The sequence below is a fragment of the Saccopteryx bilineata genome, chromosome 4 (genome assembly GCF_036850765.1).
Source record: "Saccopteryx bilineata isolate mSacBil1 chromosome 4, mSacBil1_pri_phased_curated, whole genome shotgun sequence".
In the NCBI taxonomy this organism is placed as follows: Eukaryota; Metazoa; Chordata; class Mammalia; order Chiroptera; family Emballonuridae; genus Saccopteryx; species Saccopteryx bilineata.
Window position 1 is genome coordinate 159,632,715 of NC_089493.1, and position 18,445 is coordinate 159,651,159.

The 18,445-nt window shown below is 39.9% G+C and overlaps 1 protein-coding gene across 3 annotated transcripts in view; it reads left to right on the forward strand.

Annotated features, from left to right (window-relative positions):
- Nucleotides 1-18,445, forward strand: part of SEC24A (SEC24 homolog A, COPII coat complex component) — a 97,534-nt gene that overhangs the window by 44,119 nt on the left and 34,970 nt on the right. For all 3 annotated transcript variants that reach the window (XM_066272490.1, XM_066272492.1, XM_066272491.1), the window contains 6 exons: nucleotides 510-622; nucleotides 3,248-3,366; nucleotides 9,855-9,910; nucleotides 11,013-11,219; nucleotides 12,693-12,813; nucleotides 13,128-13,286. In XM_066272490.1, coding sequence (XP_066128587.1) covers nucleotides 510-622; nucleotides 3,248-3,366; nucleotides 9,855-9,910; nucleotides 11,013-11,219; nucleotides 12,693-12,813; nucleotides 13,128-13,286 — 775 coding nt within the window. The remainder of the gene's footprint in view (nucleotides 1-509; nucleotides 623-3,247; nucleotides 3,367-9,854; nucleotides 9,911-11,012; nucleotides 11,220-12,692; nucleotides 12,814-13,127; nucleotides 13,287-18,445) is intronic.

The window sequence follows — 18,445 nt, forward strand, 5'->3', positions numbered from 1 at the left end:
AATTCCCCTATATTGTGAAATATAATGCACAAATGGAAAAATCTATAAAACATAAATGTATAAAATACCAAATAACTGGATTTTAGAAGTAGGGCCCAGGAAAGAGAAAGGTGGGGTGCGCCCAGCTGCCCTAATTAAAAAAACAAAAAAACAAAAACCAAATAACTATAAATGCTGTGTTAGCACCACCCAGGTCAAGAAATTTAACGTTGCCAGTATTCCTAGAAGCCCTTCTGATCACATTCCCTCTCCTTTCAGTCTTAGAGAAAAGGCTCTTCTGACTTACGGCAATCACATCTTTTCTAAGTGTCCATCTGAAAACATTTTATAGTTTTGTCTGTTTTTTAAACTTTCGTTCTTATTATTTCCTTTGTCCATTATTTTTTATACTCTCCACTTAATCTGTAAATAATGCTTATTTTATTGCTTTGCTGTATGTGGATATGGCAAATGGTAAGTTTAAATTTAATCCTATTAAATGTATTTAATGAGATTCTTTTTTTCTTCAGTTACGACCACCTCAGCCTCCAGTGTACCTCTTTGTATTTGATGTATCTCACAATGCAGTTGAAACTGGATACTTGACTTCAGTTTGCCAGAGTTTGTTAGACAATCTTGATTTGTAAGTATCTTAATTCAGTTTAAATTTGAAACTAAAGTGTTTACAAAATGGATAAGTAGTTTCAAAATAAAAAAAGAAGCTATGTAATTATGTTCTAAAAGCCTAGTTTGAACTTAAGGCCTTACTTTCTCTGAGAAACTTTAACTCTTTATTATGGAAAAATTTTTTCCGAAGCCAGAAACGGGGAGGCAGTCAAACAGACTCCCACATGCGCCCAACCAGGATCCACCCAGCACGCCCACCAGGGGGCGATGCTCTGCCCATCTGGGCGTTGCTCTGTTGCAACCAGAGCAATTCTAGCGCCTGAGGCAGAGGCCACAGAGCCATCCTCAGCGCCCTGGGCCAACTCTGCTCCAATGGAGCCTTGGCTGTGGGAGGGGAAGAAAGAGACAGAGAGGAAGGAGAGGGGCAGGGGTGGAGAAGCAGATGGGCGCTTCTCCTGTGTGCCCTGGCCGGGAATCAAACCTGGGACTCCTGCACGCTAGGCCGACGCTCTACCACTGAGCCAACCAGCCAGGGCCTATTATGGAAAAATTTTAAACATATTAAGTTGGAAGAATGTAATGAACTTCAACATTTTTAGCATTCAGCTGTTTTTTGTATTTTTTTTGAAGTGAGAAGCGGGGAGGCAGAGAGACAGACTCTTGCATGTGCCCGACCAGGATCCACCCAGCATGCTCACCATGGGGCGATATGCTCTGCCCATCTAGGCCTTGCTCCATTGCAGCCGGAGCCATTCTAGCACCTGAGGGGAGGCCATGGAGCCATCCTCTGTGCCTGGGCCAACTAGGCTCCAATGGAGCTGTGGTTGTAGGAGGGGAAGAGAGAGATAGAGAGAAATTAAAGGGGGAAGGGCAGAGAAGATGATGGGCGCTTCTCCTAGTGCGCCCTGGCCAGGAATTGAACCCGGGACTTCCACACGCCAGGCCAATGCTTTACCACTCAGCCAACCAGCCAGGGCTAGCATTCAGCTGTTCTTGATTCATGTAATCACACACACATAGTTTTTTCCCCCTTGAGTATTTTAATGTAAGTCTCAATCAGCATATCTTACCTATAAATACTTGGAATAATTTTTAGACCTAATTAAAATATGAATGTCACACCTAACAAAATTAGCAATTTCATAGTATGAACTAATACCCAGTTCAAGTTTTGTTTCTGGTTCTCTCAAAAATGTATTTTTAGGCCCTGGCCAGTTGGCTCGGTGGTAGAACGTCGGCCTGGTGTGCGGGAGTCCCAGGTTCAATTCCCGGCCAGGGCACACAGGAGAAGTGCCCATCTGCTTCTCCACCCCTCCCCCTCTCCTTCCTCTCTGTCTCTCTCTTCCCCTCCTGCAGCCGAGGCTCCATTGGAGCAATGTTGGCCCGGGCACTGGGGATGGCTCTATGGCCTCTGCCTCAGGCACTAGAATGGCTCTGGTTGCAACAGAGCAACGCCCCAGATGGGCAGAGCATTGCCCCCTGGTGGACATGCCGAGTGGATCCCGGTCGGGCGCATGCGGGAGTCTGACTGCCTCCCCATTTCCAACTTTGGAAAAAAATACAAAAAAAAAAAAAAAAGTATTTTTACTGTATGTTTTTTGGAATTAGTATCTAAACTGTATTCATAAATTGCATTTGATTGTCATGTCCTTTTTTTTTTTTTTGGTGATGGAGACAGAGGGACAGATAGGGACAGACAGTAAAGGAGAGAGATGAGAAGTATCAATTCCTCATTGCGGCTCCTTAGTTGTTCATTGATTGCTTTCTTGTATGTACTTTGACGGGAGGAGGGGAACTACAGCAGAGCAAATGACACTTTCTTCAAGCCAGTGACCCTGTGCTCAAGCTGGATGAGCCCAGGCTCAAGCTGGTGACCTTAGGGTTTTGAACCTGGGTCCTCTGCATCCTAGTCTAATGCTCTATCCAATACGCCACCACCTGGTCAGGCTGATTGTCATATCTCTTAAGTCTCTTAAAATATTGGCACTTTAAATGGTGCTTAGATACTTAATGTAACTTATAAAAACTTATGTGACCTTGAAATATAATGAATTATATAGTATTTTCATGTTGTATGGAAGAATATAGAAAACCAAATCTCATCAGAAATAGACTAACTCCTTCATCTTAGTGATAAGGGGCATCTTTGTTCTTGCCAGCATTTGCACTTTTAATGTTGCAAGTTGTGTATTGGGATTGTCTATTGAGGAAGAGTTCACTGATTCACCCAAGCATGGGTACAAATTTTCAAGATATGCAGGACCTAAATTTATATTACATTTTAGAGTTGGTATATAGTATTTTAGTAATTTTTATAAATTAAACTCATCACAAAATTTTGTACATGCTTTCCAGGATTTTTATATGCAATTTCCTAAGTGATTATATAATTTTATATAGGCATAATGAGTTTTGAATTGCTATATTATTACTAGATTTTATTGATCGTTTGGCTTATGGGTTGTATGTTTACTTTGAGTAGAGTATGTTTTCAGAGGTTTTAATATTGGGTGGGTTAAACATTTATGTTGGGAAAATTTCCATAATATGAAAATAAATATTTGCATGTAACTCTTAGCAGATATTTAATATGTATATATGGGAAAACTTGATAAAAATACTCTTCTAAATTTATTTTTAGACTCCCTGGCAACACGAGGACAAAAATTGGCTTTATAACTTTTGATAGTACAATCCACTTCTACAGTCTTCAAGAAGGTCTCTCTCAACCTCAGATGCTAATAGTTTCAGATATTGAAGGTATGTATTGTACATTTGAAATAATTGAACTTAGTTATTTTCAGTTTTAGAAGTATTTCATGACTATTTAACAAATTAGACATGTATATTTCTACTATATTGAGAAAAACTTTGAATGTAAAATTATAAGATTGTTGTTGGAATTGTAAGAATCCATCCAATCCCTCATTTAATAGAAGAACAGTTATGATGATAAAGTGAATTCTGAACAAGGAAACAAAAATGAGTCAGTGTTAAAACTCAGATGAACTCTTTACCTCTTCTTTTTTATTCATTCAAAAAATATTTGAGTATAGTCATACAGACCAATGGAATAGAATGGAGAACCCAAAAATAAACCATCTTATATGGTCATTTGATTTTTGACAAGGATACCAAAAACATTCAATGGGAAAAGACCGTCTTTTCAACAAATAGTTCTGGGGATACTGAATATGCAGATTAATTAACTTGGTCCTTACCTGAAACCAGATAAAAAAATTAACTCAATGAATAAAAGAGCTAAAACTACAAAATATAAAAACTCTTAGAAGAAAACAGGAAAATATGACATTGGATTTGGCAGTGATTTCCTAGATATGACACCAAAGCAAAGCCAATAAGAAAAAAGAATTGGACTTCGTCAATATTAAAGAAACTACTGTACATTAAAGAATACTATCAAGAGTAAAAAGACAGCTCAATAAAAAAGGCATCTCACAGAAGGGAGAAAATATATGCAAATCATATATCTAAGGAAGGATTAATATTAGAACAACTAAAGAACTACTCGACAGCAACAAAATAACGTCAAAAATAGGCAAAAGATGTGAATAGACATTTCTCTAAAGAATATTTACAGGCCCTGGCCGGTTTGTTCAGTGGTAGAGCATCGGCTCAGCATGTGGAGGTCCTGAGTTTGATTCCCAGCTAGGGCACATAGGAGAAGTGCCTATCTGCTTCTCCATCCTTCCCCTCTCTCCTTTCTCGCTATCTCTCTCTTCCCTCCCGCAGCCAAGGCTCTATTGGAGCAGAGTTGGCCCAGCCACCAAGGATGGCTCCATGGCCTCCACCTGAGGCGCTAGAATGGCTCCTGTCGCAACGGAGCAATGGCCCAGATGGGCATACCAGGTGGATCCTGGTCGGGTGCATGCGGGAGCCTGTCATTCTGCCTCCCCACACCTTGCTTCTCACTTTAAAAAATTTAAAAATATTAAAAATAAAGAATATTTACAAATGATCAATGATGAAATAATGAAAAAAATACTTAAAGCTGTTAGTCATTTAAGAAATGCAAATCAGCCCTGGCCGGTTGGCTCAGCGTTAGAGCGTCGGCCTAGCGTGCGGAGGACCCGGGTTCGATTCCCGGCCAGGGCACACAGGAGAAGCGCCCATTTGCTTCTCCACCCCTCCGCCGCGCTTTCCTCTCTGTCTCTCTCTTCCCCTCCCGCAGCAAAGGCTCCATTGGAGCAAAGATGGCCCGGGCACTGGGGATGGCTCTGTGGCCTCTGCCTCAGGCGCTAGAGTGGCTCTGGTCGCAACATGGCGACGCCCCTGGTGGGCGTGCCGGGTGGATCCCGGTCGGGCGCATGCGGGAGTCTGTCTGACTGTCTCTCCCCGTTTCCAGCTTCAGAAAAATACGATAAAAAAAAAAAAAAAAAGAAATGCAAATCAGACCTGTGGTGGTGCAGTGGGATAAAGCGTTGATCTGGAAGTGCTAAGGTCACCGGTTCAAAACCCTGGGCTTGCCTGGTCAAGGCACATTTGGGAGTTGATGCTTCCAGCTCCTCCCCCCCTTCTCTCTCTCTCTCTCTCCTCTCTCTCTCTCTCTCTCTGTCTCTCCCTCTCCTCTCTAAAATGAATAATAAAAAAAAAAGAAATGCAAATCAAAATCACAGTGACAACTGGCTGGCTGGCTCAGTGGTAGAGCGTCGGCCCAGCATGTGAAAGTCCCAGGTTTGATTCCTGGTCAGAGCACACAGGAGAAGCGACCCTCTGCTTTTCGATTCCTCCTCATTTTCTCTCTCTTTTTGGCTCCCGCAGCCATGGCTCAAAAGGTTTGAGGAATTTGGCTTTAGGCGCTGAGGATGGCTTCATGGCCTCACCTTGGGCACTAAAATAGCTCAGTTGCCAATCAACAGAACAATGGCCTCATATGAGCAGAGCATTCGCCAATGGGGGGCTTGCCAGGTCAGAACACCTGTGAAAGTCTGTCTCTCTGTCTCCCCTCCTCTCATTTAATTTAAAAAAAAAAAAAAGGACCAGTCATAATAAATTAACTAAATGGAGAATAATTTACAGGGAATCAATAATAGAGTAGGTGAAGCCAAGAATCAAATCAGAGATTTGGAATATAAGTCAAAAATCATCCAATCAGAACAGCAAAAAAAAAAAAAAAAAAAAATGAGGATAGCCTGACCAGGCAGTGGCGCAGTGAATAGAGCGTCTGACTGGGACGCAGAGGATGCAGGTTTGAAACCCCAAGGTCACTGGCTTGATCACGGGGCTGCTGGCATGAAGCCCAAGGTCACTGCCTTAGCCCAAGGTCACTGGCTTGAGCAAGGGGTCACTCGCTCTGCTGTAGTCACCTGGTCAAAGCACATATGAGAAAGCAATCAATGAACAGCTAAGGAGACTAAGGAGCCGCAACAAAGAATTGATGCTTCTCATCTCTCTCCCTTCCTGTCTGTCTGTCCCTCTCTCTTTCCCTCTGTCTCTGTCACACACACAAAAAAATGAGGATAGTATAAGGAGCCTCTGAGACAACTTCAAGCACAGCAACATTGGCATCACGGGGGTGCCAAGTGAAGAAAGAGAGCAAGAAATTGAAAACCTATTTGAAATAATAATGACAGAAAACTTTTCTAACTTGGTGAAGGAAATAGACATATAAGTCCAGAATGTGCAGAGAGACCCAAACAAGATGAACTCAGAAAGGCCCACACCAGGACATATCATAATTAAAATGCAAAAGATTAAAGACAGAGAGAATCTTAAAACCAACAAAAGAAAAGCAGTTAGTTATATAAAAGGGAGCTTCTATAAGGCTGTCAGCTGGTTTTTCAGCAGAAACTTTGCAGGTCGGAAGGCAGTGGCAAGAAATATTCAAAGTGATGAAAAGCAAGGACTTACAACCAAGACTGCTCTATACAGCAAAGCTATCCTGTTAAATTGAAGGACAGATAAAGAGCTTCCCAGACAAGAAAAAGCCAAGGGAGTTTGTCACCACCTAACCAGTATTATATGAAATGTTAAAGGGTCTTCTAAGAAGATGAAGATAAAAGATAAAAAATATGAACAATATGAAAAATAAAGAATAAAAAAAAAGAAAAAGAAAAAATATGAACAATAAAATGACAATAAGTACTTACCTATCAACAATTGAATCTAGGCCCTGGCCAGGTGGTTTAGTGAGCAGAGCGTCATCCCCACATACTGAGGTCATGGGTTTGATCCCATCAGGACACATACTTAGAAGCAGTCAATGAATGCACAACTAAAAATGAAATAATTAAGTAGAACAATGAGTTGATGTTTCTCTCTTTCTCTCTCCCTCCTCTCTCTCTCTATGTCTCCCTCAAATCAATAAAAAAAAAATTTTTTTAATCATATTTAAAAAAACAAAATGAACAAGCAGAACAGAAACAGACTTGTAGATACAGAGGACATTTTGACAGTTGCCAGATGGGAGGGGGAAGATGATAAAGGGGAAGGGATTAAGAAGTACAAATTGATCGCCTGACCTGTGGTGGCGCAGTGGATAAAGCGTCAACCTGGAAACACTGAGGTTGCCGGTTCGAAACCCTGGGCTTGCCTGGTCAAGGCACATATGGGAGTTGATGCTTCCTGCTCCTCCCCCTTCTCTCTCTCTCTCTCTCTCCTCTCTATAATGAATAAATAAAATCTAAAAAAAAAAAAAAAAAAAAAAAAGACTAAAAAAAAAAAAAAAAAAAGAAGAAGTACAAATTGGTTGTTACCAAATAGTCATGGGGATAGAAAGCACAGCATAGGGAATATAATATTCTAATAACTATGTATTGTGTCAGATGGATGTGAGATTTATCAGGATGGTCAGTACATTATTTAATGTCTAATCACTAGAGTGTACACCTGAAAATAATATAATAATGTATATCAACTATAATTAAGAAATAAAAATTATTTTAAAATGGAAAAAGTGAAAAAGGACAATAACAAATATTTGCAAGGATGTGGAGAAATGGAACTCTTCGTACATTGCTAGTGGGAATGGAAAAGATATAGCCAGTAATGGAAAACAGTCTGTCAGTTCTTCTGAAGTTAAACATATAGAGTATCATATGACTCAGCAATTCCACTCAATCCGTATATAAGAAAATTAAACACAATCTACACAAAAATGTATAGGCAACTATTGAGAGCAATGTAGCAAAAAAGTAGAAACAATCCAATTGCCCATCTTTTTTTTTTTTCCTTAGGTGAGAGGAGGGGAGATAGATTCCCACATGCTCCCCAACCAGGATCCACCTGGCAACCCCCATCTGGGGCCAATGCTCAGCCCATCTGGGGCCTATTCTTGCAACTGAGCTATTTTTAGCACCTGAGGTGGAGGCTTGATGAAGGAGCCATCCTCAGTACCCAGGGCTGATGCACTCAAATCAGTCAAGCCATGGCTGCTGGAGGGGAAGAGAGAAAGAAGGGGGAGGGAGGAGGGGAGGAGAAGCAGATGGTTACTTCTCACTTGTACCCTGACCAGGATTGAACTTGAGACATCCACATGCTAGTTCAGTGTTCTACCATTGAGCCAACTGGCCAGGGCCCAAATGCTCATCTTTTCATGACTAAAAAAAATGTGGTATATCTGTATGATAAAAGGGATAAAGTACTGATAGATGCTACAACATGGATAAACCTTGAAAACAATATGCTAGTTGTAAGAAATCAGTCATTGCCTAACCTGTGGTGGCGCAGTGGATGGAGTGTCAACTTGGAATGCTGAGGTTGCTGGTTCAAAACCCTGGGCTTACCTGGTCAAGGCACATAGGAGAAGCAACTACTATAGGTTAATGCTTCCAGCTTCTTCCCCCACACCCCTCCACACACCTTTCTCTCTCTCTAGGTTCTCTTTAAAATCAATATATAAAATCTTAAAAAAAAAGAACTTCATAATGTGTGTGACTACACTAATATGAAATGTCCAGAACAGACAAATGCAGAATCTGAAAACCTGGTGGCTGCTTAGAGCTGTGGGAATTGGCAGGGAGGTGAGGAGTAACTGCTAATCTGTGAGGGTCTTTTGAGCAGTGATGAAAATGATCTGGAATTATTGATGATGGTTATACAACTCTTTTTTTTTTTTCAGAGACAGAGAGAGGGATAGACAGGGACAGACAGATAAGAACGGAGAGAGATGAGAATCAATCATCAGTTTTTCGTTGCGAGACCTTAGTTGTTCATTGATTGCTTTCTCATATGTGCCTTGACCGCGGACCTTCAGCAGACCGAGTAACCCCTTGCTTGAGCCAGTGACCTTGGGTTCAAGCTGGTGAACTTTTGCTCAAACCAGATGAGCCTGCACTCAAGCTGGCGACCTTGGGGTCTCAAACCTGAATCCTCTGCATCCCAGTCCGACGCTCTATCCACTGCGCCACCGCCTGGTCAGGCACAACTCTTAATATATAAAAGAGAATCACTAAGTATATTTCTGTAAGGTTGAATTATATCTCAATAAAACTTACAAAATTATTTTTAATTTTAAATAAAAGGAAGAAATCTAAACAGTTTTTATATGACAGCTAATGAAAATACTTAATGTTTCAAATTATTTGTTGATACTTTTTTACAAACATTATGAGCCTTCTTATTTTATTGTAGTAAAAAACAGTACACTTAATGTAGAAAGTGGGACCCTGTTAAAATACTTCATCACCAACCACATTTCCTTTCCATTTTGCTCCCTTCTCAGGAAGGGAATTTAATTGATAAGCAAGAGTAAATTTAAATCCCAAGAAGCTGATCTGACGTGGTTAAGCTAGCATTCCTTCTAATTCACTTGATTTTGTGTTCCCATAAGTAGAAGCACTGGTGGACACCTGCTTTTTGAGTGATAGTCTGTTCAGCACTGTTGGGCTGAATTATGTCTATGTAAAGACAGAGTATTTTTGTGTTGTGTTATCTGAGTCTACCTTTTTTTTTTTTAAATAATGTTTCTTTGGCTGGCTTCCAGGGCTAAGCAAGAACATAAAGTAGAATTCTGAATTGTCTTTGAAGTAAGAAGCAGAGCACTGTGGAAACCCTTACTGAGTGCTTACAGATCAATTGGGAGGTTATTTACCTTTTACACAGTAACAGTTAAGTTGTTATAGGTACCTAAATCAATGCTCCTTTAGTCTCTTTGAACATACATAGACAGTGCTATGAGGAGGCCGCTTTTCTGTAAGTATGGTTGTGGTTACTTATATCAGTATTATGTATTTGGAACACTGTTCACAAGTAAGTTTTGTTAAAAATATATTTATTTCTTATTTCAGATGTTTTTATACCTATGCCAGAGAACTTATTAGTAAATTTAAATGAAAGTAAAGAGGTAAGGCACATTTTCCTATCCCACATATTTAATTGCAATATTGAAGGAATGTATTTTTTTTTAATGAACATTAAGTAAAATTTTGCTTCTTTCTGTGACATTTTTAAGATGTGTAGCATTTTCTATTTTGCTATTAATTAAAATTCATCAGAAGACCTGCTTTTAAGTTTGCCCTTGAATTGATTGCTTTTAAGTTTAATGTAGCAAGTTATTCATAGTAGGATAGGAGATGAGTTTTTCCATTAAGGAGAAAAATCTGAAGGAAGCCTGCCTTGCTAGCCATTTGGGAAATTGGGAGGGTTGCTGAAATAAAGCTTCTGGTCACTATATAGAAGCACTTTAGCTAGGCCGCTTTCAGTGCCCTTTGCTTTTTTGATTCACAGAGTGTCATTGGGGTCAGTTAAGAAGAAACTCTTATTACCTGCCTGGAAATTGCCATGACATAATACAGTGAGAGGTGAACAGAATGTGTCTGAAGGGGGGATGTTGTCTACCCTGTACATGCATATATGCCGTAGGGGTAACATTTTAACTAGCAAGTCTATGGTCTCAGCTGTTGGCAACAGTGACTTTGCCATAGTGCAATGTATTTTTTTCCCATTAACTCTCTTTATTTGTATAACATAACCTGAATAGGTAGTTGTTTTTTGTTTTATTTTTCTTTTGCTGTGATTATTACTAGTTGGCAAATTTACTGGATCTCTTAGATTTTGCAATAGGGAAGAGTTAAACTCACTTTAGAACTGAAAATAATACAGTGTGTAGAGGTGATTGAGAAGGCCATATTTTATGGCATTAAAATAAATAAAATCTCTAAACTGTGATGGTTCTTTTGGATACATTTTGGACTTATAGTCTTGCTGGACTACCGCATGTGCAAGAACTGTAAGGCCCCAATTTTTATTTGTCTTGCTTGCCAATTTATAATGTTAATATAAATAGCTTTCTTGTCATTTTACCAACTTCATTGCTTTTGTACTGTCTGTAGATTCTCTGACCATCATCATGACTCAATGTCTTGTCTATTATATTAGTTACTGACTTTCTGTAAAAATTTTTTTTTATTATAACACTCTTGAGTTTTCTTGCTTTATTTCACAAGCTTGTCCAAGATTTACTGAAAACTTTGCCACAAATGTTCACGAAGACCCTGGAGACCCAGAGTGCCTTGGGTCCTGCACTTCAGGCTGCCTTTAAGCTGATGTCCCCAACTGGTGGTCGAATGTCTGTCTTTCAAACACAACTCCCAACTCTTGGTGTGGGAGCCCTGAAACCACGAGAAGAACCCAACCAGAGGTCGTCTGCTAAGGTTAGAAGGTCATCAAATGTATGATAAGATTTATGCTGGTGCTCTGTCCCTTTGACCACATAGCTTATATATTTCAGTTGTAGAGAGGAAGGAACATGAGGGACAAAGAAGAACCAGGTGACCAGTAGAAAATACTCAGTTCGACATACTGACTGCATGGATTGCTTTTGAGCACCTTGTGTCTATAAACCTAGTTTGAGATGCGTATTTCTCAAAAGAGTATGAGAGGCCTGACCTGTGGTGGCGCAGTGGATCAAGCGTTGACCTGGAATGCTGAGGTTGCCGGTTCAAAACCCTGGGCTTGCCCAGTCAAGGCACATATGGGAGTTGACGCTTCCTGCTCCTCCCCCTTCTCTCTCTCTCTCTCTCTCTTTCTTCTCTAAAATGAATAAATAAAAATAATTTTTAAAAAAAGATTATGAGAGGCCTTATACTATGATTATGGTGTTGGTCCTGGAGTTAGTCTGCCTAAGTTCAACTGCTTTTTCAAAGTATGAACCTGAATAGTTACTTAATTTCTCTGTGCCTTTGTTTTCTTATATTTATAAAGTAAAAATAATGATAGTACGCTCCTCTTATGGTAGTTAAAAGGACTAAATAGATATTACATAAGAATTATTTTAAACTGTTTCCAGCATACTATTTAATATATTATTGAAATTAGTATAATAGATTTATTTCTTTTTAAAAGTAAAACAAAAAAAATATTAAAAGTAGAACAAAAGTTGGCCCTCGCCTGACCTGTGGTGGTGCAGTGGATAAAGCGTCGACCTGGAAATGCTGAGATCACCGGTTCGAAACCCTGGGCTTGCCTGGTCAAGGCACATATGGGAGTTGATGCTTCCAGCTCCTCCCCCCTGTCTCTCCTCTCTCTCTCTCTCTCTCTCTCTCTCTGTCTCTCTCCTCTCTAAAATGAATAAATAAAATAAAAATTAAAAAAAAGAAAAAAGGAAAAGTTGGCCCTCGCCAGTGGCTCAGTGGATAGAGTGTCAACCTGGCGTATGGATGTCCCAGGTTCAATTCCCAGTCAGGGCACACAAGAAGTGACCATCTGCTTCACCCCACCCCCACCCCCACCCCCACCCCCTGCCTTCTATCTCCTGCTCCTGTAGACAGTGACTCGATTGGTTTGAGCATGGCCTTGGGCACTGATGATAGCTCCATTGGAGCATTTCAGCCTTGGGCTCTAAAAATAGCTCAGTACTGGAGCATTGGCCCCAATGGGTTTGTTGGGTAGATCCCAGCTGGGATGCATACAGGAATCTGCTTCACTATCTCCCGTTCATCACCTAAAAAAAAAAGGAAAACATTCTTAAGCAGTACATATTTTTTACTGAAAAACTAGAACTATATCAAAGCAAAAGGATTTCATACAATATCCAAGGATATTAATACCTTGGTGTGTATAGATAAAAATTTATATTTTATAACAATTTAATGACTTAAAATTTTTTTTTAATTTATTATTAATAGGAAATTCACTTGACACCATCCACTGACTTCTATAAGAAGTTAGCTTTGGACTGTTCTGGTCAGCAGGTAGCCGTTGACTTATTTCTTCTTAGTGGACAGTATTCTGATTTGGCTTCTCTGGGTAAGTCTTTCATAATGATTACTTTTCTCAAATGAATGTCAAGATGATATTTATATAATATTCTAAATTTAGGATAAACTGAAAGAAATTTTATTCATTTCGGAGAGTTAGTCGGTTTAGTCTTTTATAAACCCTGTAGTCTTCTACTCTAAAAACTTAGAGAAATTTCTGTACTACCATTTAAAGGAATGAAGTATTCTTTTTGACAGTTACTGGGGATGTTAAAGAAAGATTGATTCAAATGCTTGTAGCTACTTTGGTGTTGTAACAGTAGTTAATGGCAGAATTGAAAAGGAGTGTACATTCTCTTCTAGGTTGTATTTCTCGGTATTCAGCAGGTAGTGTCTATTACTATCCTTCTTACCACCATCAGCACAACCCAGTCCAAGTACAGAAATTACAGAAGGAGCTACAAAGATACCTCACTCGGAAGATTGGCTTTGAGGCAGTCATGAGGATTCGGTGCACCAAAGGTGGGTGCACTATTTTTTGCATTTACATAAGAGTAGATGTTGCATTTGATACCACCCGTAAATAATACATGTTTTTACTTAGTCTTATCACAAAATTTGCTCATCAAAGATATTGTACTTACTCTTGTGGAGTATACAATTAGGAATAAGAAAAAACATTGCTTTTAAAGGGGACTACTTTGAATATACTAAAAACCACTAGATTATACACTTGAAAAGGATGTTTTTTATGGTATATGAATTATATCTCAATGAAAAGAGATTATATCCCCAAAGAAAATAATATATATTACTGATGGATTTTTATTCTACTTATTGAACGGTAGTAATAGAAGATCTTTCTATTTAAACAATTATTTTTTTGTAGTAAAATATATATAACATAAAATTTACCATTTTCATCATTTTAAAGTGTACAGTTGAGGGTATTAAGTCCATTTTCATTCTTGTATAACACTACCACCATCCATCTTTATAAGTAGGAGACTTAATGTATGCTCTTCTCACCTGGCACCTGCTACTAACAATTTCACAGTGTTCCTTTGCAAATAATCTGACAGTTTTGAAATGCCTGTGTCCAATATTTTGTGGCTGCTAAATGATGACTATTTTCTTCCTTTTTTTTTTTTTTTTTTTTTTTTGTATTTTTCTGAAGCTGGAAATGGGGAGGCAGTCAGACAGACTCCCGCATGCGCCCGACCGGGATCCACCCGGCACGCCCACCAGGGGGCGATGCTTTGCCCATCCGGGTGGTAGCTCTGTCGCAACCAGAGCCACTCTAGCACCTGGGGCAGAGGCCAAGGAGCCATCCCCAGTGCCCGGGCCATCTTTTGCTCCAATGGAGCCTCAGCTGCGGGAGGGGAAGAGAGACACAGAGAGGAAGGAGGAGGGGGTGGAGAAGCAGATGGGCGCCTCTCCTGTGTGCCCTGGCCAGGAATCGAACCCGGGACTTCCGCACGCCAGGCCGACGCTCTACCACTGAGCCAACCGGCTAGGGCCTATTTTCTTCCTTTTAAAAAAACATGTTAATGTTTATTTTATTGATTTTAGTGAGAGAAAGTATGGGGGGAGTAACATCGATCTATTCCTGTGTGTGCCCTGACCGGGGATCCAACCAGCAACATTTGTGCTTTGGGATGATGCTCTTAACAACCAAGTTATCCAGCCAGGGCAAACGATGACTATTTTCTTATGAAAATGGGAAATTATAATTCTTGGTATTTCATTTCTCTACATTTTCAACCTGATTCTAATCTTTTATTTATTTTTAAAATATTATTGCTCTATAAAAGGGTATGAAGCAATCATTTTTTAAAAATTTATTGATTTTAGAAAGGAAGAGAGAGAGAGAGAAAGGCAGGAACATTGGCTTGTTCTGTATGTGCCTTGTGGGGGTCCAACTAGCAACCTTGTGCTTCAGAATAACGCTTCAGCCAACTGAGCCATCCAGCCTGAGTGAAGCAATCATTTTTTAAAGTGGAAAGAATATATGAAATATGTAGCAAAAAATTAGATATTGAAAGATAAGGATCTAGCCCTGGCCAGGAAGTTCAGTTGGTTAGAGCATTGTCCCAATATGTCAAGGTTGTAGGTTTGATCCCAGTCAGGGTATATACAGGAATCAAGCAAGGAATGCATAAATAAGTGGGGCAACAAATTGATGTTTTTTCCTCTTCCCTTTTCTCTAAAATCAATTAATAAATTAAAAAGTAATAATAATACATTTTTTTAAAAGATAAGGGTCTACAAATCTATTAGGTGTTGAAATTTATTGGTCAAACCATGTACAAAATTAAGTTATTAAGTGATAGTTATTATCCATCACTGTAATAAAAAGAAAAAATGATTGAGTTAATCAATGTTAAAGAAAACATGTAATCTATTTTTTAATAAATAATGTATTTTTTATTTTATTGATTAATTTTAGAGAGAGAGAAGGGAGAGAGAGAGAGAGAAGCATTCATTTTGTTGTTCTACTTAGTTGTATATTCATTGATCACTCTCCGTAAGTGACCTGACTGGGGTTCAAACCCAAAACCTTGGTGTTTCAGGATGATGTTGTAACTGATTGAGCTAACCAGCCAGGGCCTATGTATTTAAAAAAAAAATTTTAATTGATTTTTAGAGAGGAAGAGGGAGAGAGAGACATCAATTTATTGTTCCACTTATTCATGCATTTATTGGTTGATTCTTGTATGTGACCTGACTGGAGATTGAGCCCGCAACTGTGGTATACTGGAACAGCACTCTAACCAACTGAACTATTCAGGCAGGGCCTCATATGTAATCTCTTATATAAGGTATCAAACACGTAAGAGGTTGTCACGTCTCTAAATAACTCACAGAATTAGCATCACCCACAAACAGTGATTTATTACAATAACTTTCTGTTTCTGTTTTGTTTTTGTTTTTTAATATGAGCTTTTTTTTTTTTTTTTTTTTTTTTTTTTCATTTTTTCATTTTTCTGAAGCTGGAAACGGGGAGAGACAGTCAGACAGACTCCCGCATGCGCCCGACCGGGATCCACCCGGCATGCCCACCAGGGGCGATGCTCTGCCCACCAGGGGGCGATGCTCTGCCCATCCTGGGCGTTGCCATATTGCGACCAGAGCCACTCTAGCGCCTGAGGCAGAGGCCACAGAGCCATCCCCAGCGCCCGGGCCATCTCTGCTCCAATGGAGCCTTGGCTGCGGGAGGGGAAGAGAGAGACAGAGAGGAAAGCGTGGCGGAGGGGTGGAGAAGCAGATGGGCGCTTCTCCTGTGTGCCCTGGCCGGGAATCAAACCCGGGTCCTCCGCACGCTAGGCCAACGCTCTACCGCTGAGCCAACCGGCCAGGGCTAATATGAGCTTTGAGATAACATTTACATACACATACCATACAATTCACTCATTTGAAGTGTACAGTTCAGTAGTTTTAAAGCCCTGGGCTGGTTGGCTTAGTGGTACAACGTCAGCCCAGCATCTTCTGCTCTCCCCCTCCTGCAGCTGTGGCTCAAATGAGCAATTTGGCTCCAGGTGCTGAGGATGGCTCCATGGCCTTATCTCACGTGCTAAAATAGCTTGGTTGCTGAGCAATGGAGTAGTGGTCCCAGATGGGCAGAACATCAGCCCCAGATGGGGATTGCTGGGTGGATCCCAGTTGGGGTGCATGCAGGAGTCAGTCTCTCTGCTTCCCTGCCTCTTACTTGATGAAAAAAAAATATTTGCTATGATACTACCACAGTTGATCTTAGAACACTTGCATCATCCCCAAAAAAAACCCTGTACTGATTAGCAGTCACTCATTCCCCCTCACCTCCTCCCCAAAACTGCAACTCTAGGCAACTACCAGTCTTTCTGTCTCTATGGATTTGCCTCTTCTGAGTATTTCATATGAATGGAGTCATACAATATGAGTTCCTTTGTGATTGGCTTTTTACAGTTAGCAAAGTGTATTCAAGGTTTATTCATGTTATAACATATATCGGTATTTCATTCCTTTTTAAAAAAATATTTATATCTTTTTATTGCCTAGTAGTATTTCATCATATAGATATTCTTCATTTTGTTTTTCACTCATCAGTTAATGAACATTTAGGTTGTTTCCAGTTTTTGAGTAGTCTGAATAATATTGCTGTGAATATTTATATAGAGATTTAGGGACATGTTTTCATTTCTCTCTCTGGTATATGCCTGGGTCATAAAACTGTATGTTTAACTTTATGAAGAACTGCAAAGTGTTTTCTAGCAGTTGCACTATTTTACTTTCCCACTAGCAGTTAATGAGGGTACTGCTTTCTCCACATCCTTGTCAGTACTTGTTATTGTCCTGTATTTTTAATTTTAATCATCTTAGTGGATGTGTTGTGGTATCTCATTGAGGGATTTTTTTTTTTCTACATTGATTTGAGTGAGAGAGAGAGAGAGAGAAGCATCAACTCGTTTCAACAAATAGTTGTCCCATTTAGTTGTGCACTCATTTGTTGCTTCTTGTAAGTGCCCTAAACTGGGGTTGAACTGTGACCTTTGGTACACCAGGACAATGTTTTATCTATCAAGCCACCCAGCCTGGGCCTCACTGAGGTTTTGATTTCTGTTTCTCTATTGATGAATGATGTTGAACATCTTTTCTTATGTTTGTTGGCTACTTGTTTAACATGTTTGGAAAACTATTCAGATTGTTTTCCCATTTTAAAATTTGGTTAGTCTTTTTATTATTGAGTTGTAAGAATTCTTTACATATTTTTAGATACAAGGTTTCTATCAGATATATGATTTGCAACATTATTTTTTACATTTCCTAGGTTGCCTTTTCACTCTCTCTTTTTTTTTTTTTTTTACAGGGACAGAGAGAGAGAGAGAGGGATAGATAGGGACAGACAGACAGAAACAGAGAGAGATGAGAAGCATCAATATTAGTTTTTCGTTGCGACACCTTGGTTGTTCATTGATTGCTTTCTCATATGTGCCTTGACTGCGGGCCTTCAGCATACCGAGTAACCCCTTGCCAGCGACCCGAGCCAGTGACCTTGGGTCCAAGCTGACGAGCTTTTTGCTCAAGCCAGATGAGCCCATGCTCAAACTGGCAACCTTGGGGTCTCGAACCTGAGTCCTCCGCATCCCAGTCTGACGCTCTATCCACTGTGCCACCACCTGGTCAGGCACCTTTTCACTCTCTTAATGGCACTCTTTGAAGCACAGTATTTTTAAAAATTTGGTGATGTGCCATTACTCAATTTTTTTTCTTTTTGTGCTTTTGATATTATAGCATTAAACCACTCCTTAATCCAAGGTCACAAACATTTATACTTATGCTGTCTCCTAAGGTTTGTATTTTTTTTTTTGTCCCCTAAGTTTTATAGTTATACTTCTACTTCTTATATTTAAGTCTTTGATTTACTTTGGGTTAATTTTATTATTGTATTTGAGGTAGGTGTTTGATTTCATTCTTTTTTTTTTTTTTCTGAAGTGAAGAGCGGGGAGGCAGAGAGACAGACTCCCATGTGCGCTCAACCGGGATCCACCCGGCATGCCCACTAGGGGGCGATGCTCTGCCCATCTGGTGTGTTGCTCCCTTGCAACTAGAACCAGTCTAGCTCCTGAGGTGGAGGCCATGGAGCCATCCTCAGCGCATGGGCCAACTTGGCTCCAATGGAGCTTTGACTGCAGGAGGGGAAA